Source organism: Vipera ursinii, assembly GCF_947247035.1.
Source record: "Vipera ursinii genome assembly, chromosome: 3".
NCBI classification, from domain to species: domain Eukaryota; kingdom Metazoa; phylum Chordata; class Lepidosauria; order Squamata; family Viperidae; genus Vipera; species Vipera ursinii.
In genome coordinates, this window is record NC_139516.1 from 117,800,327 (window position 1) to 117,826,980 (window position 26,654).

The 26,654-nt window shown below is 40.4% G+C and overlaps 1 protein-coding gene across 1 annotated transcript in view; it reads right to left on the reverse strand.

The window, feature by feature from the left end:
- KAT14 (lysine acetyltransferase 14) overlaps window positions 1–26,654 on the reverse strand; it is a 62,912-nt gene that overhangs the window by 17,344 nt on the left and 18,914 nt on the right. Inside the window, exons 6-9 of the mRNA XM_083357539.1 lie at window positions 26,154–26,570; window positions 20,446–20,990; window positions 9,888–10,021; window positions 2,464–2,639 (exon numbers count right to left, since the gene is read on the reverse strand). Of these exons, the coding sequence (XP_083213665.1) occupies window positions 2,464–2,639; window positions 9,888–10,021; window positions 20,446–20,990; window positions 26,154–26,570 (1,272 nt within the window). The remainder of the gene's footprint in view (window positions 1–2,463; window positions 2,640–9,887; window positions 10,022–20,445; window positions 20,991–26,153; window positions 26,571–26,654) is intronic.

The following is a 26,654-nucleotide window of genomic DNA, read 5'->3' on the forward strand; positions in this document are numbered from 1 at the left end:
TTTCCAAAACTGCCATTGAATTTTCCAATTTTTTATTTGCCTGCATCAGCCTCAGATTTTCATCTTTTATTTCTTCCATCTTCTGATCAGTCTCTACTGACTTGTTTTCTATTTTCTGAATTCTTTGTTCATCTGTCAAAGGCTTTCTAGTTGAGAGTTTATGTTATGAATTTCGATTCATTTTATCAGTTACGGTATCTTGTCTCATCATGGTTTTTCTTTGTATCTTCTCTGTGGGAGGAGATTGCCTCTTGGATTTCTTGTATCTCCTTCTGAAAATGGTTAGATTTTTCTTGTTGAAGCACTGATTTGATTGATCTCTGATATAGAGGGCTTGCAGAGGTGGACGATGGGGCTGAGGGTGTTTTCTTGCCAGTTTTAGCTAAATTCAGAACACTCATTTTTTATTCCACCCCCCCAAAATTTTTATCAATTCTAATACTTTTCCCAGATGTCCATCTTATACCAAACCGTTAATCTTGTATGCAATACCACAATATATCATTTAAATTAGTCTTAAATAATTCTTATAGTTCTTATCTATAATCTTTATAATCCAATAAACTCCCTAAAAAGAAGGGAAAACAAAGAAGAAAAAATTTGTAATCCAATTCTGTTTGTGAGGCTCACTTCCAGAGCAGTTGTCCAAAATCCAAGATTATTGCTCAATCAAAATTTCTAATCCACAAGGTCCTACTATTCAAAATTAATAGTCCATAGGGCCTTCTCCAAAGAAAATCACCAACAGTTAAGCTTCCACTGTCCTTAAGTAGTTCTGATACTAAAACTTTATAATCCAATAGGCTCCCCAGAAAAAGAGGGGGGAAGGGGGGGAGAAAAAAAAAGAAAAAATGAAGAGGGGGAAAAAAGTTTATAATCCACTTCTATCTTCTGACTCCAGCTGTGACCAATTGTCCCAAAATCCAAATATGCCAATCTGCCAAAATTATAATCCAAAATGTCTTGCTGTAGATAGATCCTTGCCATTCACTCTGTCTCTAAATAGTGTATAAAGTACAGTCAAACAATATTTGTAATCCAAGGAAGACGGCTTCAAAATACTTTGTAGTTTTAGTTGTAATCTATCCTACAGAAAAGATAGCCCAAAAAGGTTTTCTCTTTTTCCAGCTGCAATCTACAAGTTTATGAAGTTCAGAAACATCAAAGGGTTTAGCCCAGGGGTAGGCAACCTTGGCTCTTTTATGACTCGTGGACTTCAACTCCCAGAATTCCTAAGCCAGCCATGCTGGCTCAGGAATTCTGGGAGTTGAAGTTCACGAGTCATAAAAGAGCCAAAGTTGCCTACCCCTGGTTTAGTCTGTTATCTATATCTGGGCTTCAGGCCAAGTTCCCTCACTCCAGACAAAATATAAATAGATCTTGGTATAATCCTTTTTTTTTTCACCATTAGATGTCATTAGGTATCCGTTTTGTAATTTTCCCACCAAAAAAGTTTTTCTTTATGTTTTGCTCCTATACTCTCCAAGAAAGGTAAAAGAAATATATATAATTCCCCCAAATTGTCCCCCAAGAAAGCCTAAACCGCTGCTTTTATTCTGGGAGAGGGGGTGAAAAAAGGAAACCCTTTTTATGTGGAGATGGTTAGATAAGAGATTAATCATCTAGTAACACGGAAGGTAGCATGGCTACTTTTTATCCAATTCTGCCTATAGGGGAGAGAAAAAGGTTCAGGGTAGCCATGCCCTAGTATCTCTCAGGGTCAATCTATTAGGCTAGAAGATTATAGCTTTAGTCTGATGAGATTCTATTAGGTCATGGATCCCCAACCACCAGGCTGTGAGCTTAGGCGGTGCCCACTGCTTACACTAATGGCGCTCTGAGTGCACGTGCGCTTGCCAGCTGCTCGTGTGGAACCACCACCACCACCGCCAGCCCGCAAAGCCGGAAAGCTTGGGGAACTCTGTATTAGGCAAATAAAGAAGTGACCTTTACTGGACTTCACTGTGACATTTTTGGACTTAAGTGTGATATTAGCATTGCATGTAACCCTTACCATCTGTTAAAGCACACAAAGTTGTTTCAGTGAAACTCAATTGCAACTCTCTCCCCAACATTTTGGAAATATGATTTTTACAGTGTGAAAATAGATGCAATAAGCCGTGAGAATACAAAATGTTATCTGTTCTTGTCTTTTAAATCTCTCCACTAATAGGACAAAATCAAACTACCAATATTCAGTGGCATACAGCCTAGAATTTAGCAATGAGATTTTTTTTAAAAAAGAGAAATAAGAAAGGAATGGAAGCACAAGATTGTTATGAGGGAAAATTCCAATTTCCATTCTTAATCCATCCCCTACATCTGCCAAAACCTTTTAATTTCCTACTTCAAGTACCACTACTGAGTTAGTGGAAGACCTCAGCCCACCAGGTGATTCAATCAATCAGGTGCAAATATTTATATCAGGAAAGATTGGCCAGCCCTGATCTAGTAAAATCCTACCTGGCCAGAAGAACTCATGGCACAATGAATTAATGGTCGGGATGTGATTAGGGCGCACATAGCAATAATCAATCGGGGCTTCTGGTTCAGCAGTCCAGCTTGGATCGTTCTTATGATAATGAGCTCGTATTTCCATCAGCAGCTGAAGTTTGGGGGGCCTATTCTCATAATCACGTCTAGAGGAAACAATTGAAAAAACTGAGTTAAATATAACATTCAAAGTGGGTCAAACCTGATTTCACAGAAATATGTTTCAAAGGGGATACTGGAGGCCTTTTGGACCAATCCCCTTCTCAGGACAGGAATATTTATCCTACTCTAGACAAAATGGCTGTCCAAACCTTGTTTGAAAATTTTCAGCAATGGAACCCTCATGATTCAGGCTGTTTCACTGCTTAACAGTTTTCACAGTAAGGAAATTCTGCATTATTTCAACTTTGAACTTCCCTCTGTAAAGTGTCCGCCACTGGTTTCCATACTAACTTCAGGAGTTATAAAAAATAAATCCACAGTCTTTTCTGTGATAGCTACTGGAAGAGAACTATCATGTTCCTCTTTAACCTCCTCTTCTGTAGGTATATTGGTAGGAATAAACTCTAAAATTAATGAAATATTGCTAATGTAACTTTCGATTATTTAATATGTATAAAAAGGTAAAGGTAAAGGTTCCCCCGCACATGTGTGCTAGTCGTTTCCGTCTCTAGGGGCCGGTGCTCATCTCTGTTTCAAAGCCGAAGAGCCAGCGCTTGTCCGAGGACGTCTCCATGGTCATGTGGCCGGCATGACTAGACGCCAAAGGCGCACGGAACGCTGTTACCTTCCCACCGTAGTGGTCTCTATTTTTCTACTTGCATTTTTACGTGCTTTATGCATATACACGAACGCACACACACTAATGATGCCCATCGCCAACTCATTTCAACTAAGAAATGTATGAATAGGAAAAATCCAAAAGTAAACATAAATACATTACCCTAAGCAGGCTCACAATAATACTTTCCAACCATCTCACCTGAGAAGTGCTGAGAAATATCTTTTCTTTTTGCTACGAAAAATGTGAATATTTCTATCTGAACCACTGTCCTGAATTCTCAAAAAGCAGAATTTCAAGGACAACAGCTTTCTGGGAGTTCTAGTGCTCACTTTATTTCAACCTTATCCACATTAATGTTATTTCAACATTAACCCCAAGAGAGAGCAAAACAAATTAATGTGTGTTGATGATAGGTGACTCACTACTCACAGGAACAGACATCAATTTGTAGACCAAATAAATGCCTTTCTGAAGTCCAGGTAATACTATGTCCTCAGCATTTCACTGATCTACTAATTTAGTCATTTTGTTAAATAATGCAATACAGTTTGTCTGGCATGATCTGTTTTTGACAAACCCTATTTTGGCTTCTTTGACATCTAGGCATTTACAGATCTGTTGCTTATTTTTTCCATGAATTTCCCAGGTATAGATGTCATGCTGATCAGTCTGTAGTTTCCAGGATCTGGTGTTTTTTTTTCCCCTTCCTTTTTTTGAAAATGGGAACCACATCAGCTCTTTTTCAGTCCTCTGATACTTCCCTGGTGCTCCAGGATATTTGAAAAATATAGTTCAATGGTTCTGAGATCACATCTACCAGTACCTTCAGATTTCTGGGATTTAATTATTATTTTTGTTATTATTATTATTATTAATTCGGTTTATATACCGCCCTACTCCCAAAGGACTCAGGGCGGTTTACAAGGCAAAATTTAAAAACAATACAATATAAAATTAAAATTAAATTAAATTAAGTCTAGCCGCAAAAAATTAAAACCACAATTTAAAAACATTAAACACCTCAGTCCAGACCAGATAGCTCAAAGAGCCAGGTTTTTAGGTCCCGGCGAAACGAGCGAAGGTCGGGGGCAGTCCGGAGTTCCGTTGGCAGTTGATTCCATAGGGCAGGCGCGCCCACAGAGAACGCCCTCCCCCTGGGGATCGCCCGTCAGCAATCCTTGACCGGCGGTACCCTGAGGAGGCCCTCCCTGTGGGAGCGCACAGGACGATGGGAAATTGACGCTGGCAGCAGGTGCTCCCTCAGATAATCCGGGCCCATGCCATTTAGGGCTTTATAGGTCATCACCAGCACCTTGAATCTCACCCGAAGGGCAACTGGAAGCCAATGCAGCTCGCGGAGAAGAGGTGTTACATGGGAGTAACGGGAGACTCTCATCACAACTCGCGTGGCTGCATTCTGCACCAGCTGAAACCTCCGAGTGGTTCTCAGGGGCAGCCCCATGTAGAGAGGATTGCAGTAGTCTAGCCGGGAGGTCACGAGCGCATGGGTGACTGTGCGTAGGGCACCTCAGTCCAGATAGGGCCGTAACTGGCGCACCAGGCGAACCTGGGCAAAAGCCCCCCTGGCCACGGCTCCTATATGATCTTCCAAACTGAGCTGTGAATCCATCTGATCCTGGTGATTTGAACTCATCTCTTAGCATTTTCTTGCCTATTTTGATTTGTATTCCCATTCTGTCCCTTGGGTACTGGTTTTGATAGGTTGGACTATTTTTTCCTTTGTGTAGATGCAAAGAATGAAGTTAACAATTCTGCTTTCTCCCTTCTGCCAGTCACCCCCCTTGCCATCTTTTCCATTGGTGGAACAATTCTTTCCTTGACTTTTTTGTGTGTTTTACATGTTGAAATAAACTTTTAAAATTATTTTTAGCATTTATTCCAACTTTTAATTCATTCTGAGCCTTAACTTTCCCGACTTCATCCTTGCAGATCTGAGCTATTTGCTGGTATTCTGTTTTAGCTATATGTCTCGCTTTTCATTTTTTATACTTGTCCTTTTTTCTCTCCCAGTTTATTTATTTTTAATCCCATTTATATCCTGCCCTTCTCCGAAGACTCAGGGTGGCTTACAATCTAAGCACAAATCAAATGTGCTTAGCAATAGCCTTCATTCTATGTATATGCCTGCTTATTAGGGCTTTCGCCCTCCCCCCCAAGCGGCATTATTACAAAGTCAGTTTGTCAGAGATTTCTTTATGCAAACCTACTGGGTTCATCTGTGGTCTCTTGTTTTTATTTCTCTGTGGTATTGCGTTAAATTGAGTTTTTATAATTTTTCTGATTTTCCCAGCATCTTTAGTTTTGTTTCTTTTTTCCCTTTTAGGATTTCTATCCGTGAAATCGTTCCTAAACTCTTTAAGAGATCTGACTTCAATAATCTAAAAGTCTAAGACAATAGTTTGATTTTGATTACATTATGCTGAATTCTAGTTTGACATAGTTACTCTCTCCCAAAGTTCCTCCAACTTCAACCCCCTCTATCATTTCATCTCTGTTAGTAAAATTAAGTCCAGCATAGCTGACCCTCTACTTCCCTCCTCTATCTTTTGAGTAACAAAGTTGTCAGCTAGGGTTATCAAAAACTTATTTTCCTTGACTTTTTTTTTACATTTGAAAGAAAATTTGTTGGTTTTGATATTTGTTGTTAAGTCTTTGTTCATTGTGAGCCTTAGCTTTCCTGACTTCATCTTTGCAGATTCTGGCTATATGCTAATACAGGTAGTCCTTGACTTACAACTATTCAGTTAATGACCAAAGTTAGAACAGCATTGGAAAAAAGTGACTTATACCCATTTTTCAAACTTTTGACCGTTGCAGCATCCCCATGATCATGTGATTTACATTGGGATGCTTGACAACTGACTCACATTTATGACGGTTGCAGTGTCCCTGGGTCATGCGTACCCTTTTGCACACTTCTGACGAGCAAAGTCAATGGGGAAAATAAATTCACTTAACAATCGCTTGACTAATTTAACAACTGCAGTGATTCACTTGAAAAATGTGGCAAGAAAGGTTGTAAAATGGGGCAAAACTCACTTAACAATTTTCTCACTTAGCAACATACTTTGGGCTCAATTGTGGTCATAACTTGAGTACTACCTATATTCTGCTTTAGTTATGTGTCCCTCTTTCTACTTTTTATACCTGTCCTTTTTATCTTACAATTTGAGTGTTCTTTGTGCAACCATGCTGTTATTTTCTGGGATTTCTTGTTTTTCTTTCTTTACAGTATTTAGCTAGACTGGGCTTTTATAACCTCATTTTTCAGTTTTCCAAGCTTTTTGATTTGTTTTCTCCTTAAAGATTTCCATCCAGGAAAACCTTCCCAAGCTCTAAGTTGCTGAAATCAGTTCTCTTATACTCTAAGACATTAGTTTAACTTTGTTCTATTGCTTGTTGTCTGCATAATGTTGAATTCCAAAGTCACATGGTCACTGTCCTCTAAAGTTCCCATAACTTTAACCCCCTCTTTCATCTCTGTTAGTGAAAATCAAGTACAGTATTGCTGACCTTCTAATGTTTAATAAGACAATTTTAATAGGATAATTTCTCTAGAGAGATGCAAAGATTAAAGATGTAACAAGGAGACTTACTAAAATAATGAAGCCCACAGATTATCATCACTTTCTCCTCTTTCATGTTGGGACGAATAATACAACTAAGAGTCTGAAAACAATTTCAAGGGACTATGAGCAACTACGTGGAAGAACAAAGCACCTGGAAGCACAAGCAGTGGTCTCATCTGTATTTCCAACAAAAGGTCAACATCTAGTGAGGGAAGAAACGATTCTGGAAGTAAACTATTGGCTCAAGGGATGGTGCCACCAAGAGAATTTTGGATTTTTTTGACATTGCCTAGAAGAAGGGTTTCTAGCAAGAGATGGGCTACACCTCAGAGGGACCAGCAAGAATGTATTTGGAAAACAACTGGCCAAGCTCACCCAAAGAGCTTTAAACTAGGATTGAAAGGTGAGGGAGACCAATCTTTAAGATCAAATCCCAAGTATAATCCACAAGACAATGAATCAGACAATGAGAAAAGGAGTGAAAAGTAGGAAGGGAACCTAGGTATTAAAAGGAAAGGTAGGAAGCAAATACAAGGTCAATCATAATGAACTCTGATACACTAATGCTCAGAGTTTGGTAACAAACAGAGAGAACTTGAAGTCCTAGTACATAAAGGCAGGTATGATATTGTTGCTATTACTGAAAATTGTTGGGATGAGCCCCACAACTGGAACATACTGCAGGAGAATATAAATTGTTCAAAAAAACATGCCCCCCAAAAGAAGTGTTGCGTTGTATTTAAGGAATCATACCACCTCTACAGAATTACAGAACACAATGGATGAAAGTTTTCTTAAATGCATTTGAGTCAATATGAGAGAGAGAAAAATGAATTGCTAAAGGTATGTACTACATTTCACTTAACCAAGCAGAGAAAACAGATGAACTTTTGCTAATCAGTTAGCAAAAACAGTATCTGGGAAAAGCCTAGAAAAGATACTCAAGCAGCTTTGTGAGCACCTAAAAATGAACAAAGCAATCTCTGGAAGCCAGCATGAGTTTGTTAAAAATAGATCATGCCAGACAAACCTTATTCCCTTCTTTGATAAACTGGCTAAATTAGTGGAACAAGGAAATGCTGTGGATATAGTATACTTGGACATCAGTAGTACATTTGACAAAATAGACCACAGCCTATTTCTTGCTGTGTTAGAGCAATGTGTGATAAATAGTACCACCACTAAATGGATTTGCAATTCGCTGATCAACTGCACTCAGTGTGTAGACCTTAGTGGAATTACATCTACATGGAGGGAAGCATACAGTAAGCTTCTTCATAAATGATCTAGATGATGGAATAAAGGAGAACTCATCAAATTTGCAGACTACAACAAACTAGCGGGAAGATAGAGTCATAATTCAGAAGGATCTTAACAGACTTGAGCATTGGGCCCTATCTAACAAAATGAAATAGAGTTCAATTGTGAGAAAAGTAAGATCCTGTACTTAGACAGGAAAAATTAAATGCAGATATAGAATAGGCAGTACTTAGCTCAAAAAAGTAGTAACCATGAAAGGAATCTTTGTGTCCTAATGGACCATCAGTTAAAATAAGCTAGCAGTGTGCTGAAGTTGCGAAAAAGTCAGTGCAGTCCTAGGCTGCATCAACAGAGGGATAGCATCAAGATAACAAGAAATGCCACTAGTGCCACTCTATACTACACTAGTTAGGCCACACTTGGAATATTGCATCCAGTTCTGCTCACCACTATACAAAGAAGATGTTGAGACCCTAGAAAGGATGCAGAGAAGAAAAATAGATGATAAGGGATCTAGAGACTAAAACAAATGATGAATTCTTAAGGGAACTAGATATGTCTAGCCCACAGGTCGGCAACCCGTGGCTCTGGAGCCGCATGTGGCTCTTTAAGCCGTCTCCTGCGGCTCCCAGTCGCCCGGTGCGTGCGCACCTCTCCGAACGGGCAGTGGTGCGCGCGCACCTCTCGGAATGGGCGGTGGCGCCGCCCTTTTGGAAAGCTGCCGCGGCCCGTTTGCAGGTCTTCAAGAAAAGATTGGACAGCCATTTATCTGGGATGCAGGTGGTCTCCTGCCTTGGGCTAGACCTCCAAGAATCTTTCCCGCCCTACGATTCTATGACTTTGAAGTCACAGGGTGTGTTTGTCAAATCCAAGTATTTCATCTCCCATAAACTCACCAGCTCTTCCTTCAGCAAGTAAGATATATGTGGCTGTTCCATTTTTCCACATAATATTAAATTATCTTTAAAATGTTTAGCACAGGTTGCTGTTTGATGGGTTTGGGGTAAAAGGCGAGTGCTTGATTATCACCATAATCTTAGCATAGTCAGTGTTTTACTGTGGCAAGAAGAACGAAACTCCACTTTCCCTTTTCTTGTCCATATGCAGCAGCAAACTCTACCCCCCCCCCCCCGCCATCCTGAAAGCCACCTTTTACTTCTTCCTTGTCCTTTATATTCTTCAGGAAGAAGCAACGAGGAAAAGCAACAGGAGTGCTATAGCTGACCAGTGTTATTTCCTTAATTATCAATATTTACCAAGATCAAAGAATGCTGGTGATGACCTATAAAGCCCTAAATGGCGAGGGTCCAGGATATCTGAGGGAACACCTGCTGCCAGCATCAAGCTCCCTTCATCCTGTGCGCTCCCACAGGGTGGGTCTTCTCAGGGTGCCGCTGGTTAAAGATTGCCGGCGGGTAACACCCAGGGGTAGGGCCTTCTCAGTGGGCGCGCCTGCCCTTTGGAACCAGCTGCCCGCGGAGCTTAGGACTGCCCCTGACCTCCATTCATTCCGCCGGGACCTCTTCGAGCTCTCTGGCCCAGGCTGAGAATTTTTAACTTTAACTGGGGTTTTTATTTTTCTCTCAGGGATTGATGTAATCTTTTTAAATTGTTTTTAACATTTGTATTGATTTTCTTTTAAATATCCTGTAAACCGCCCTGAGTCCTTCGGGAAAGGGTGGTATCTAAATCTAAATCTAAATCTAAATCAATAAAGGAGCCCAGAAGGAAAAATGTCTTCCCACATAGTGTATCTATACCTGATATAAGGTTTCAAAACACGAGAAGTATAGGGACTGATAATGCTATGATCAGTCGTATCTTCAGAGCCTACAAGTCGGCACCAAAATGTTGTCGTTCTATGTTGGAACTCTTTCACAGCAGAAACCTTAGTCTGTAAACAAAAGTGAAAAATAACTTGAGTTAAAGAAATAGTCAGCAAATAAAATCAGTGATATGGCTAATACTAATGATTAACCAGATATGGCAGATATATGTGATGACATCTAATGTTAAGCAGAACAAATAGAATTTTAACATAGAGAGATGATATAGGTATACAAAATAGCAAGAAGTTGCATGCATCTAGAGAAACCATTGAATAAGTGGTCTTATGCATATAAAATCAATCTTACTTTGATGCCCAATATTGGGGAAGAGAAAAAGATGAGTAAAAAAATCTTAATTTGTGACACTGCAGGGACAAGAAACCTATCAGCAGCAAATTACAAATAAACTCACTGTTTTTATTTTTACAAATTTATTGCACAAAAGTTATTCTTAGGATGTGTTCACCTTTGACTGGGAAACAGAAACATCTCCACAAGTGACTGGAAGAAAATTCATAATACCTGGAAATAGGATGGTAGTCTACAAAATATTACAAATTTGGAACATCTACACATTCTTCCTTTATCAGGAAAATTGGCAGTCACCTTCCCATTTACATCAACATTTGAAAAGAGAATCATAAAATCCCTGCCACCCTAAGAAACTTAGAAATAGAGAGGGTACTAAAATAAACATAAAACAATTGTCAAAATTCCAATGACGTAACACCCATTTTTCTTTTTTGATTAGTATTATACTGTGAGACTCTAGGTTTCTTAGTTGTGAACAGCTGCTAGAAACCAAGTTGCCTCCATCTGCTTTGATTTGTAGCTTTAAGGAATTATAGAAACTGCAGTTCAAATTATCTAGAGGGTGCCCACCCCTAACCCAAGTTCTTCCCGAGAGGAAAAAAAATATTTTCTTTGGTTTTGTTTTCCAAAAGTAGAGGACCATCTTTCTCTTCTGCTCTGCCATGGCACAGAACTATACTGTGATTTCCTTCTCATGTCCTTCTCATTCCTCAGAAATGCTTCTGCCAAAAATTACCATAACCTCAACATAATTTACATTGCTATAGTCTGAAGCAAGCTTGGGAGAAACTTTAGTACTGAACAACACGTCGTTTTGCCATTAACAGGTTATTCTCAACTTATAACTATTCATTCAGTGACCAAAATTATAACAGCACTGAAAAAAGTGACTTATGGCCACTTTTTACACTTATGACCTATGACCAGCATCCCCACGGTCATGGGCCAGAGGTTTATGAGATCAATAATCCTCAGTGTTTCAATCTTCATCCATTTGATTAAGTCAGTTGTGCTTTGGAGCAAAGCAGTCATGGATTCTTTGATTAAGTCTGGATCTGTACACATGAATAGGGCTGTGACATCAAATGAGACCATGATTTCGTCTTCATCACATCCCTGATTATTTGAAGACACTGTAGTGGACAGTTAATATAGTGTTTGCTTCTTCTTGTGAGTTGCCCAAGCTTTTTTGTTAATTCTTTTGCAATGTTGGGAACGTAGGGAACATTGATAGTGATACGATTGGATAGAGGGGTATGCCAGTTTGTGTATTTTGGGGCATATGTAGAAACATGGGAGAATGGGTTAGCCGCTTCTCATCCGCCAATGTTCCTCTTTGGTAATTTGGCCTTTCTTAGTGAGGTCACTGAGGGTTCTCTTAGCTGGTTGTCTAGGTTTTGTATTCGGTTATTGTTGACTGGGATGTAGATTTTTTTTGTCCTTTTGCTTTTTGAAGGTATTGTGCTCTGTCCATAATAACTATGGTTTGGCCTTTGTCTCCAGGTAGGATGATGATGGCCTGGTCCTCTTTTAGCTTTCTGAGGGCTGCTTTGTCTTCTGTTGTAAGTGCATTCTGTTCTTGTCTACTTCTGATCTGTGGAACGATGCTTTGTCTCATGTCTGCAGGAAAACAAGCAAGCTCAGAGGGCACCAAGGACCCCTCATATTTTATATGAACTAAATGATCCTGAATGAACTTCTTTCTCTCAGTATATATATTGATCCTGAGAAAACTGAATGCTCATTTATTCAAGACTTAGTTTACACTACAAGGCTCTGCTTACACTGTAGACCAGGGATCCCCAACCCCCAGTACATGCCATGCCAGCAACTGGGCCGCCCAAACAAGCAAAGCCCCATCCACGAGATGCAGGCAGCACACAAAACCAGGCACCCCCTGGTCCACGGAAAAACCTCTCTCCACGGAACTGGTCCCTGGTGCCCAAAATGTTGGGGACCTCTGCTGTAGACTGTCTGGCTATTACAATAGGTGATTGTCTGTGTCAGATCAAGATCAGTTATAACAATTGCAACCACTTCTACGTGGGGCAAACATCACATCAATTAAAAATCAGGATCCACAAACACCAGCTAGCAGTCAAACGCCACAATCCCAAATCCTTAATCAATACCCACACTGACACCAAACAACGTGTTTAATTGGAGCAACACTAAAATCATCAGCCATGATACCACCCGCCACACTCATGAGTTCATCGAAGCCTGGTACTTCACTAGCAATTCCATCAACAGACACATTGATCTGCAACCAGCCTATGAATCTCTCAGAATCCAAATCAATTGCACAGCCAACTGTGCACCAATCCCCAACCAATGCACACAGGCCCTCCCCCCAGCAGTTCACTTCCCAATGACCCTGACCTGATGTAATTTCCCCCATCACAAGACCCATCACCAACTTCTGATGACTTACCCGACCCACTGATAATTCACACCTTCCAACCATCCTGACCTGAAGTGATCTCCCCATCCTAAGACCCATCACAAGCCTCTCTCTGATGACTCATCACAAGACCCTCTGTGCTGCCACCACGTGGCTGTTCTTGGGAAATTATAATATGTTAATTGGGTCTGCCAGTACCTTTTCCCTTTGTGATGTATTTCCTATCCTGCTCATGATGCTGTACTAGGATCCACCCCTTCTGGGTTGGACTTCCCCCTTCTCCTTGTTCCTCTGTGTTCCATCCTCCATTGTAACATCTGAACACAAGCCATGCAGACAGTAATCCCGTTACTGTCTTTTGACCTTAAAGTACAGTCCAGACTTCACCTGACCACACCTTCTCTGCTGTAATCTTCTTCTACATGCAAAATAAAGGTATTTCAGATGAACCAGGTGCTTTATGAGTTCACTGTCTGGAAAGGGCCGTTAATTGTGACTAAATTCCCTTAAACAGACCAGTGCAAGTGTCTTAACAAGGAATTAAATCACTAGCACAACGAGCTTCAATCCAGAACACCCTCCCTTGACACACCCACACCTGAAGCCCTTATAAATAGAAGAGCACTGACACAGACATCTCCTAAACACTGCTGAAGAAGTTACCTAGTCTGGTAATGAAACGTTTGGAAACCAACCCAGAAGCTTGGAGAACGAACCTTCACCCTCATCCTACACCCAACTATAGATATAGGTATATAAATGTAATACAATAAATATTTGCTACTACTGCATTCCAAATCTGCCAAGTAAATATAAAGACTTTGCTGATGTGTTCAGGGAGGAAGCCTTGGCCCTCCCTCCAATTGCACCATAAATTTGGCCCTGCTGCCAAAATTCCCACCAAGAGACAATACAGAATTAGAAATTTTAAAACAATATTTGGAGACTTAATTTGAAAAAGGGATTTGTAAGATCTACTGTCTCCTACCCTGGCTCTCACCTTATTTGTACCCAAGAAATAAGAACCTAGTGGGCCTAACAATGGTGAGAGATCCCCACTGAGAGTGGTTCATGATTACAAGGCTTTAAATTCAGTCACAATAAGAGACCATTATACACTGTTGTTAATTCCATACCTATTAGATAAGACTACAGAAAGCATTTTTACAAGACTAAAAGAATGCCATGAATACTTAATCACCTTTGACACCAGATATGGCAAATTTGAATACAGAGTGCTGCCTTTTGGTCTGTGTAACACCCTGGTCATATTTTCCAGATTCGTGGACCAAATTTTTAAAGATTTCATAGATAAATTTGTGGTTTTATATTTAGATGATATTTTAATCTAATCTGAGAATTAGGCCAAGCCAGAAAAATATTCCTTTGATTTGCAACAACTACATTTCTTGGGCTACTGTATTTCCACAAGCGGCATCCAGATGGACCCCCAGAAGGTCCAAGCTGTACTTGACTGGCAAGCCCCTCACATAGTCAAAGACGTCCAATATTTCCTGGGCTTTGATAACTTCTACAGGAAATTTATACCAGGCTTTGTTCATAAAGCCAAACCACTAACCCAGCCAAGAAAGGAATTAAATTTGTTTGGACTCCTATACACCAATCAGCATTTGAAGAGTTAAAGCAACTTTTTGCTTGCCAGCCCCTGCTTCAGAACCTGGACACCTCAAAGAGATTTATTGTCCAAAGAAAAGCTTCAGTTGTAGCCACTGGGTGGGTGGGGGTTCTAAGACTTTTAGGCTCCCACCCTTGCCCGCGCCTCCTTCGCCTAAATCCTGCCCCCTCAGCCCATTTACAGCCAGATTTCCTCCTCTGCTGGCCCTTCCCTGGCCAATGAACCCATGGCCCTCCGCACCGCACCCTTCGGCCTGGCCCATTCGCCCAGGCACCCTTTGTCCCGGGCCTTTGGCTGCATGGGACAAAAAGCTGTCAGCCAATTGGGTGGCAGGCAGAAGCAATGGTGTTGTGGGGGCAGCGTGCAATGGGCGACAGGAGCTGTGGCATGGGAAGGCAGGTGAACGGCATTGGCGTGGCTTCTGCCTTTGCAAGGGGCTGTGGCACCAGCAACCCAGTCCGTAGGTAATTCTTGGTTAACTCAGATGCTGTTCTGGGGAAGAACAACAACAAGAAAAAAAAGCAATGTCACTCTGAATTCGGATTTCAACTCCCCCAAAAGCGGTTTCTGAGAAAAGTAACAACCTGTCTCAAAAAACCTCCACTCACTCAGGTATAATACCCTGATTCTCAGTCCTCTGGAAAAATAGGTTTTCTAAACCCACAAAATCCATTACAGTACCTAAAGATGGAGTGCTCAGAAAATCTCTATTTTCCAGACTAAAAGCCAGCACTCAGAACGTATATATGTGGAAGTATTGTCTGGTAAGCGTGCATGGGACTGCAGTCTTAAAGACACATGAAGAGGCACACCTGCCCCTTCAGCAGGCTTATGTTTAGCTTCAGTTAAGATACCAGTCCTCTCAAGAGGACTAGTAAGTCTGTAAGATGCACTAAAACAGGCTGTGCCCTCTTCTGGCCCCTGGGTTGCCCATGATCCATCCCAGACAGAGAGACAGACGTGCCACCGAGCAATACAGGTTCTTTAATTCTTCTTGACTGCTACTGTTAACTTCCAGTTGCCAAGCCTAACCTGAAGAAAAGGAAGTCCCACTTCCTGAGTGGGATGAACTAGACTTTGGGAGGGTAGCCTTCCAAAAAGAGAGAACTGTAATTTCCATCATCCCCAGCCAGTAGGGCCATTGGCTGGCTGGCTGATGCTGAAAGGAAGCGCATGCTGAGTGGATAATCTGGACTGAAATCTGATGGCTTTTAGAAGCCATTTTAACACTCATTAACTTTCGTTTCTCACTTTCACTTTTTCACCCAGTCCTTAAAGAAATCACAGTTCAACTTAGAAACCCAGGTTGCAACTTTGTTGCTTTCCTTTTAAATCTCCGAATCTTGTAAATCTCTTTTGTACCAGCTTCAAATGTTTTTAAGAGTCTTTTACAGCTTTTAAAAGTTCATTCCAGCGACATCTTCCTCCCCTTTCTTTTAAATTAAGCTTTGGAGAAGAGAAAAAAAAATAACTCCCCAGAGTTAAAGAACTTGTACTTGCAAATTCAGAAATCTCCTGCTCAGCTCTGCCTGCATCCGAGTAATCCAAAGTTCAATATTGAATGCAGGGATGGTTGCAGCATCCTGCTCTGTTTTAAAACCTTAAAACAGAGGAGTCCCCGAGTCCGGAGCTGAATTCAGGCTCCAAGGGAGGTCTCTCCCTTCGCTCCCCAGACTAATCATTCTGGAGATCTAGGGGAGCTCTACCTCTACCTGAATGCTCACCCCCCTCTTCTCCTGAAGGGGGGGTTCCCAAACCACGAAACAGCTGATTGTCGCTGTTTTCGCGATTTGAACGGAACAACGGGGCTGACGGTCAAAAATGACCACCATCGATGGAGACTTGCCACCCGGAAGTCTAAATCTGGTGGCTTTTGAGGGGACAACCTAACTTGCGTTTAAGTTCTACTTAGCACTTAGTTCTACTTAGCAACAGGAGGGACCAAAAGAAGAAGGGGAAATTTCCTGACAGTGAGGACAATTAACAAGTGGATCAGCTTGCTTTCAGAACTTGTGGGTGTTCCATCACTGGAGGATTTTAAGAGATTGAATAGCCATTTGTCCAGAATGGTATAAGGTCTCCTGCTTCAGCGGGGCTGGGGGGTGGGGGGGTTGGACTAGAAGATAAGATTTCTTCCAAAGCTCTTACTGTTATTCTAAAAAAACTAATATTTAAGAATAAAAAATTTTAGTTTAATTTTTTTTTAAAAAAGTCTAAAGTTTGGGGGTGGTGTTCTTGGGGTCACCAGCAGCATTCCTCCTCATCCAAACATGGCGAATTGAGATGATGCCAAAGAGGTCAATTTTGGTCTCATCTGACCACAACACCTTCACCGAGTTCCCCTCTGAATCATTCAGATATTCATTGGCAAACTTCAGATGGGCCTGTACATGTGCTTTCTAGAGCAGGGGAACCTGCAGGATTTTAGTCCTTCACGGCGTAGTGTGTTACCAATTTTTTCTTGGTGACTATGGTCCCAGCTGTCTTGAGAACATTGACAAGATCCTCCAGTGTAGTTCTGAGCTGACATGAGATCTTGCATGGAGCCCGACAGAGGGAAACTGACAGTTATTTTGTGTTTCTTCCATTTGCAAATAATTGCACCAACTGTTGTCACCTTCTAACCAAGCTGCTTGATGATTTTTTTGGTTGCTATTCTGTCTCTCACTGTTAAAATAAACCTACCATTAAAATTATGGACTGATCATTTCTTTGTCAGTGGGAAAACGTATAAAATCAGCAGGGGATCAAATAATTTTTCCCCTCACTGTAGTTGCTATTACTGAACTTTGGCGGGATGAAACTCACAAATGGAATGTATTGCTGGAAGGATATAAACTGTTCAAATGAAACAAACCTAACAAAAGACAAAGCGGAGTTGCATTATATGTAAAATAATCACTACATCTCCACAGAAATGCATAAAACCAAGGATGAAAGTCTCCTTGAACGCATATGGGTTAATATAAAAGGAAAAAAAGAATGACATTTCTATAGGTGTATTACCAAGCAGAAGAAAGAATGACATTGCCACCCAACCAAGAAGAACTGAGTTAAATAATGCATAACTCAGTTAAATAATGCATATAGGAAACACAGCACAATAATAATGGGGAATTTAACTACCCTGATATCAACTTGGAAACAGACTCTGCAAAAGTGGGAGATCAAATAGGTTTCTTACAAGCCTAGCTGTCGTCATCTAAAAGGTAGAGGAGGGAACTGGAGTGTCAGCTATATTGGACTTAATTCTTACTATCAGAGATTAAATGATAGAGGGGTGGAAGTTGTTGGAACTTTGGGGGACAGTGATAGGTCTTATTGGAATTCAATATAATGCAAACATAAGAAATTAAAAACAAACAGTGTCTTAGACTTTAAAAGAGCTGATTTCAACAAACAGAGAGAGACTGGGAAGGATTCCATACATGAAAATCTTAAAAGGGGACAAAAACTCAAGAAGCTTGAGAAACTCTGAAAAATGTGATCATAAAAGTCCAGTTCAATGCAATACTGCTGGGGGGGGGGGAAGAAATCCAAGAAGAAACCAGCATGTTTGCATAAATAACTCTCTGATAAATTGAAAGGCAAAAAGAACAGCTATAAAAAATGGAAAGAGGAACACATAACTAAGGCAGAATACCAGCACATAGGCCAAATCTGCAAAGATGAAGTCTGGAAAGTTAAGGTTCAGAATGAACTAACACTTGCAACTAATGTCAAAAATAATTAAAAGTTTCTTTCAACATGTAGAAAACAAGAAGAAAAAATCAAGGAAACAATCAGTCCACCTATGGGAGAGGATGGCAAGGAAGTGATAGGAAGCAAGGAGAAAGCAGAGCTCAACTCATCCATTGCATTTGTGTTCACTCAAAAGGAAAAAATAACCCAACTTACCAAAAACAGAACCCTAAGAGAGAGACTATAAATACAAATTAAAATAGGCAAAAAATGGTTCGGGAACACCTGTTTACCCTAAATGAGTACAAATCACCAAGACGAAATGGGTTACATCCCAGAGTTCTGAAGGAGTTGGCAGATGTGATTGTGGAACCGTTGAATCATAACTTTCAAAGATCTTGGAGTACCAGGGCACTACCAGACAACTGGAAAAGAGCTGATGTGGTTCCAATCTTCCAAAAAAGGGAAAATCTCTAAAAAATATGATTATAAAAGCCCAGTCCACCATAATACCACTGAAAAAGAAAAATAAGAAATCCAAGAATAAAGCAGCATCTTCCAAAAAAGGGGGGAAAATGGATCCAGGAAACTACAGACCAATCAGTCTGACATCAAAACCTGAGAAGATCTTGGAAAAGATATTCAAGCAAAAGATCTGCAAATACCTAGAAGCAAGCAACGTTACAACATGGATTAGCAGTGGGCTAATGCCTCCTTAAGTAACGCCAGCTGCCTGCAATTAGTGCAGGTTCGCGTCCCACCAGGCTCAAGGTTGACTCAGCCTTCCATCCTTCCGAGGTAGGTAAAATGAGGACCCAGATTGTTGGGGGCAATTAAGCTGACTTTGTAATAATGCCGCTTGGGGGGGGGGCGAAAGCCCTAATAAGCAGGCATATACATAGAATGAAGGCTAATGCTAAGCTTGTAAGCCACCCTGAGTCTTCGGAGAAGGGCGGGATATAAATGGAATTAAAATAAATAAAATAAAATAAATAAAAAATTTCTCAAAAACAGATCATGCCAAACAAATCTTATTTCATTCGTTGACAAAGTGACTAAATTAATGGACTAGTGAAATGCTGTGGGCTTAATATACTTGGATTTCAATAAGGCATCTGCCAAAGTAGATCACAAACTACTTCTTAATGAGGGAGAAAAATGTGGGATAGCACTACCACCAGATGGATTCGTAATTGGCTGACAAACCGCACTCAACATGCAGTCCTTAATAGAACTACATCCACATGGGAGGAAGCAAGCAGTGGGATACCCCAAGGTTCCGTTTTAGACCCAGTACTCTTTAATATTTTCATAATGATTTAGATGAGAAAATAGAAGGGGAACTCATCAAATTTACAGATAACACAAAGCAGGCAGGAATAGGCAATACAATCCTAGCATGCATTAACAGAGGGACAGAATCAAGATCATGTGAAGTGTTAGTACCATTATACAATGCCTTGGTAAGATGAACACTTGGAACATTGCATCCAATTTTGGTTGCCACAATATAAAGATGATGTTGAGACTCTGGAGAAGAGCAACAAAATGATTAGGGGGCTGGGGGCTAAAACATATGAAGAACAGTTGCAGGAACTGGGTATGTCTAGTCTAATGAAAAGAAGGACCAGGGTGACATGATAGCAGTGGTCCAATATTTGCCACAAAGAAGAGGGGGTCAACCTATTTTCCAAAGCACCATAAGGCAGGACAAGAAACAATGGATGAAAACTAATCAAGGAGAGAAGCAACCTAGAATTAAGAAGAAATTTCCTGACAGTAAGAATTAACCAGTGCAACAGCTTGCCTTCAGAAGTTGTGAGTGCTCCATTTCTGGAGATTTTTAAGAAGAGATCAGACAACTATTTATCCAGAATGGTATAGTGTCTCCTGCTTGTGCAGGTGGTTGGACTAGAAGACCTCCAAAGTCCCTTCCAACTCAGTTATTCTGTTCTTTTAAGCATTATTGGTCCATCCTATTTACAGGGATGTTACAACGGATGATAATTTATTATTTGTCCCTTCAAGTCAGTCTTGTCTCTTACCAGAGTTCACACTGTGTTCTTGGCAATATTTTTTTTCAAAATGGGTAGCCCTTGCCTTCTTACTAGGACTGAAAGAGTGATTGGCCCAATCTCATCCAACTGGTTCTGTGCCTAAGATGGGACCAAACTCACCAACTTTCAGTTTGTAAGCCAGTGTCTTTCACCATGGCACCAAATTGTCTCTAAATGGATTCTCATACATTCTGAATTTGTAGAGAGCAACTTAATAAAACACAGAAGAGATTTTGAGCCAATTACTGTGTCTCAGCCTAAGCTACTTCTCAGGTGGTGGTTGTGATACAGGGGGAGATTTCAAAAGACGTCACTTTTCCCAGGGGAGTTCCTAGGAAAAGTGAGATAATGTATAGTTTATGATAATGATAGTGATAATAACAACAGAAAAACAGGAACCTGATATCGATCCAAGATTCGGAAAGTCTGGCAAGATGTTCTGTATACTGCATAATCTGCTGGGACATAGGAAGCATTTCTTTCCTTAGTTCCATAAAACTGATCGACCAAGATAAGAGCAGAATTCACAATATCATCCAAGTTAAAAAGGGGAAGACCATTCTCTCGTTTTGTCTTTCGAACTATCAGCTTGCGTCTCAACCTCCGAGCCTCAGGAGTCATGTCTGTTGCATTTGGATAGGCCTCCAAGTTCCTCAAAAGAAGTTTTTCTTCATAGATACCAATAGAAGTGTATTTAGACTGAGAATCCTTATGAGTCAGTTGGGTCTTCTGCTTCTCTGAACCTTGGTCTTGAAGGAAGCCATGTGTACTACTATGATTTTCCGCATCATTGACTAGCCTCTCTGCTCTTCCTTCTTCACACATCAGCTCTTGTTTAATCTGATCAGACAGCTTCATTTTCTTTTGGATCATTCCCCCTGATGCATCGGATGGAGGAATATATTCTATTCCTGGGTCTATCATACCTTCCAACTCTTCATCATCTATAAACAAAACAAAATGCCTCAGAAACACTAATATTGTAACCAAATACTTTTTCCTGCAAATAATAAAATTCTAGGAAATTCTGAAAGTATGGCAAGTTTGGCTTTTTTTCCCCCCTTACAAAGTAGTACAGATAAAATGTATATCCCAATTTTTACAAAACAACGGAAAACTAAAATACAGGTAGTCCTCGACTTACTACAGTTTGTTTAGTGACCATTTGAAGTTACAACAGCACTGAAAAAATAACATGACTATTTTTTTACACTTACAACCATTGCGGCATGTCCATGGTCACATGATCAAAATTCAGACAGTTGGCAACTGACTTGTCTTTATGATGGTTGCAGTGTCCTAAGGTCATGTGTTTACCTTTTGTACCTTCTGACAAGCAAAGTCAATGGGGGAAGCCATATTCACTTGACAATCCTTTGACTAACTTAACAACTGCAGTGATTCACTTAACAACAGTGGCAAGAAAGGTCACAAAATCTGGCAAAACTCACTTAACTATCTCACAGCAACAGGAATTTGGGACTCAGTTGTGTCATGCGTCAATGACTACTTGTGCGTTTTTGTATAAATCAGTGGTATTTATATTGGTTGAAAAATTAAACAACCCTACAACTAAGGATAGTTTTATTTAAGTATGATTACTACTTTATAGGTATAATAAAATTTCTTCTATGTTATCCTTGCTTATATACATATCATTCTGAATAGAAATGTGGAATACACACAAACACACACGTTTGTATATACGCATGACAGAAAGTAAGTGAGAGACAGAGGTCTGCCACTTCAACCTAATCTTGATGCTAATCTGTAGCTTTTCCAAGACCACTCCAATGTACATCTGTCTATAGTGAGGGAAAACATTATTTGATCCCCTGGTTTTATGTTTCCCACTGACAAAGAAATGATCAGTCTATAATTTTAATAGTAGGTTTATTTTAACAGTGAGAGACAGAATAACAACAAAAAAATCCAGAAAAATGTATTTCAAAAAAGTTATAAATTGATTTGCATTTTAATGAGTGAAATAAATATTTGATCCCCTATCAATCAGCAAGATTTCTGGCTCCCAGGTGTCTTTTATACAGGTAACAAGCTGAGATTAGGAGCACTCTCTTAAAGGAAGTGTACCTAATCTCAGCTTGTTACCTGTATAAAAAACACCTGTCTACCCAAGCAATCAGATTCCAAACTCTGCACCATGGCCAAGACCAAAGAGCTGTTCAAGGATGTCAGGGACAAGATTGTAGACCTACACAAGGCTGGAACGGGCTACAAGACTATCACCAAGCAGCTTGGTGAGAAGGTGACAACAGTTGGTGTGATTATTCACAAATGGAAGAAATACAAAATAACTGTCAATCTCCCTCGGTCTGGGGCTCCATGCAAGATCTCATCTCTTGGAGTTTCAATGATCATGAGAACAATGAGGAATCAGCCCAGAACTACATGGGAGGATCTTGTCAATGATCTCAAGGTAGCTGGGACCATAGTCACCAAGAAAACAATTGGTAACACTCTATGCTGTGGACTGGAATCCTGCAGCACCCGCAAGGTCCCCCTGCTCAAGAAAGCACACATACAGGCCCATCTGAAGTTTGTCAATGAACATCTGAATGATTCAGAGGAGAACTGGGTGAAAGTGTTGTGGTCAGATGAGACCAACACTCTTTGGCATCATCTCAATTCACCGTGTTTGGAGGAGGAATGCTGTCTGTGATCCCAAGAACATCATCCCCACCATCAAACATGGAGATGGAAACATTATGCTTTGGGGGTGTTTTTCTGCTAAGGGGACACGACAACTTCACTGCATCAAAGGGACAATGGACGGGGCTATGTACCGTCAAATCTTGGGTGAGAACCTCCTTCCCTCATCCAGGGTCATGGATGGGTATTCTAGCATGGCAATGACCCAAAACACACGGCCAAGGCAACAAAGGAGTGGCTCAAGAAGAAGTACATTAAAGTCCTGGAGTGGCCTAGCCAGTCTCCAGACCTTAATCCCATAGAAAATCTGTGGAGGGAGCTGAAGGTTCGAGCTGCCAATTGTCAGCCACAAAGCCTTAATGACCTGAAGAGGATCTGCAGAGGAGTGGGACAATCCCTCCTGAGATGTGTGCAAACCTGATGGCCAACTACAAGAAATGTCTGACCTCTGTGACTGCCAACAAGGGTTTTGCCACCAATTACTAAGTCATAGCAGAGACATCACCCTGTAGCAGAGACATCACCCTGTCAACAAAAGTGCGTATAGTCAAGGCTATGGTCTTCCCAGTTGCAATGTATGGCAGTGAAAGTTGGACCATAAGAAAGGCTGAGCGCCAAAGAATTGAAGCCTTTGAACTATGGTGCTGGAGAAGACTCCTGCAAGTCCCTTGGACTGCAAGGCGATCAAACCGGTCAGTCCTAGAGGAGATCAACCCTGACTGCTCTTTAGAAGGCCAGATCCTGAAGCTAAAACTCAAATACTTTGGCCACCTAATGAGAAGGAAGGACTCACTGGAGAACAGCCTAATGCTGGGAAAGATTGAGGGCAAGAGAAGAAGGGGACGACAGAGAATGAGGTGGCTGGATGGAGTCACTGAAGCAGTAGGCGTGAGCCTAAATGGACTCCAGAAGATGGTAGAGGACAGGAAGGCCTGGAGGAATGTTGTTCATAGGGTCGCGATGGGTCGGGCACGACTTTGCAACTAACAACAACAACTAAGTCATGTTTTGCAAAGGGGTCAAATACTTATTTCACTCATTAAAATGCAAATCAATTTATAACTTCCCTTGAAATGCGTTTTTCTGGATTTTTTTGTTGTTATTCTGTCTCTCACTGTTAAAATAAACCTACCATTAAAATTATAGACTGATCATTTTTTGTCAGTGGGCAAATGTACAAAATCAGCAGGGGATCAAATAATTTTTTCCTCACTGTAACTTAATTGCTACCCATTCTACTTTCCTCCCATCTTTCAAGTACAATAGCTTACTTCGAAGTATCATCCTATCATTCAATCATATTAAATGCTTCAAAAATGTGAGTTGCTGTTTTTTTATCTCAAGGAAGCAGTCAGTTTACTGTACTTGGTCCAGGACAGATAAGCGTCCTCTTGCCATCCTTGGTACTGTTAGAAATTATGTACAATGCCATAATACAGAGGCATGTATCTTTTTTCTTTTACTCATTCCCGGTGTTCAGCTTAAAATAGCTGAACATTTTTTTCCATATTAACACTGGAAAACAAAATACCATTATGATCTGTGAGTCACAGAGACATTCTTCTCCTTCATGACCCTCTCTCAGTTTATTATTTTCCTATCTAAAGTTACTGCTCTCTTTACATCCTGAGCACATGATTCAGCTTTATCTATTTTTGAAACCAAGAAAGCAAAGTTATCCAGGCCCTTCCATTATTTGCTATCAACTTTGAGATCAAGCACATGCTGTCTAAATATTAAATGTTATTATATTTAATAATGCTCTGTCCCCCTGGATGGATGAGATGAAGGTGTCTCATGTCAGTTCAGATAGTTTAATACCAGAGATGATTCAAGAAACATTGTTAATATTAGTAACATTGGTGTATATGCTATTCCTGTACGGTGCACAGGGCAAGTCACCCCAATGATAATGGACAGAATACTCGGTCAGTCAAGTAATTCTCCGTACAGCATAAGAATCATTCTGTGGTGTTGCAGAGACTGAAGAATTACACAGAGTCACAAGTGTCTTCATGTAATGTATATGACTCAGGCAATATGAACAAGTACATAAATGAAATGGTACCAGTGGGACAGCACTAATCCTTCACTCTGAGCTTAATCCAGACATTGATTTGGAGACCGAAAATATTTAGGATTGTAAAGTAAAGGGCTTATCTAAGGAAGGGCAGAAAAGTCCACTGAGAAATGTCTTGTTTTAAGCTTTACCGTACTCCATCAAGTAACAGCCCAGATATGAGCTCTGACGTGTCACTTCACTTGCCCATAAAATTCTTCTTGGTAGGCAAGAAACCACCAGGCGGCCATTGCCAGGTTCAGTCAGACTTTACCACTGGTTGCTCAAAAAGGTGAATTCTTCCTTCATGCCCTTCTGCTAGTATGCACTACATGTTTTTAAATTAAGTAGAACCTAGAGCACATTTTTAAAAGCTCTATCAAAATGAAGACAGCCAGGCAGATATACTCAGCAGTGAAATTCCACCAACACTGAAGATAGTCCCCCAGTAGCAACATCTAGATTCAAAATGGCTTTTTATTGAGTCTTGTGACACTTTAATGCCTGCTGTTTTGCCCAGCACTCCACTCCTAAATTCACTCCATCCAGATAATCCAGGTAATAGCAGAAAGGTCACCTCTACTCCTTGCTGCTGTATTGGCAAATTCAGTTCCAAGCCTCAAAAGAAAAGTCCAAATATAGCGTCCAGAACAATTAGAACACTTCTGTGTATTATTCTGAGTTCAGAGCATTCAAAACAACCATTTAAAAGTGGGTCCATTTTCCATATCTCAACACAGAGAAAGTGTGCATAGTGCATACCCAATCAATATTATCATCACATATCAATTTTCTTTTATTTTATGATAGAATTTTAAAAATACTAATCATATATACTGAACTTTGAAGCTCTGTCAAACCACTTATTAATATTATTGCTGCCCAGATTTCCTTCAAAATGAGATCAGCGGCAAATAAATTTAATAATTATGATGATGATGATGACGATAATAATAATAAAAATACACTTCTGTCTATATGAATGTCTTTCTGGGCAAAGTATAAGTATCATATGTTTAAAGTCTTTAAATTTTTCTTAAGATTATCAACCTATTTAGATAATAGCCCAAACTGTGGGCTTTTTAAAATTTTTCAATGTTTCCTTTTGTATATTAACTGTTTTATTTTTGTGTGTCTGAATAAAAAAGGAAAAAATGAATTAATATTTGTTATGCTGCACATTAAGTGCTTATTTAGACACACTGTTTTATTTTCTCAAGTGCTGCAATCAGGAAAACTATATCTTCTTTGTCCTACACACATTCTTCACAAACTTCACACACCTCAGTAGTACAACTACGGCCAAAAGACTGGCCCTTTGTGCAAATGCATCTAGGAAGAATGAACAGGTAAGAAAAACTTAAAAAATTGCTTTTACCATGAAAAAGAGCCTGGGGTGGCATTATATCTGGAATAAGATCAGCTTCTGAAAGCAGGCTAGGTGTAGCTGAATGTGACGCTGGAGTTCCAGGAGCAGAAAAATCCAGAGAGGGAGAAGGAGACGGGCTGGTCAAAGGTGTCTGATCGGATGAACTGAGGGAGGAAAAGTCAATCACCTCCCCCTTTTCAAGCATAATGTCTGAATGCCTGTTTCGACTGGTGAACTTGATGGGTGTAGAGGACGTACTCCTGTCCAAGAAGCCAGCTGCTTCTTTCTGAGCTCTCCTGATTTCTTTGGCTTCTTGAGTGCGAGACCGCTTCTCCTTCAGCTCCATAGCAGATTCTACTGGATTGCGGCTCACTCGCTTTCTAAGCCCCTCCACTGTAATGATTGGATCTACAGAGAGTTTTGAACCTGTTGGAAAACAAGCAGTGAGTTTCTATAACCATAACAACAGTGTTACAATGCTGCTTACATTTCGAGCGTTAAAAAAATCAG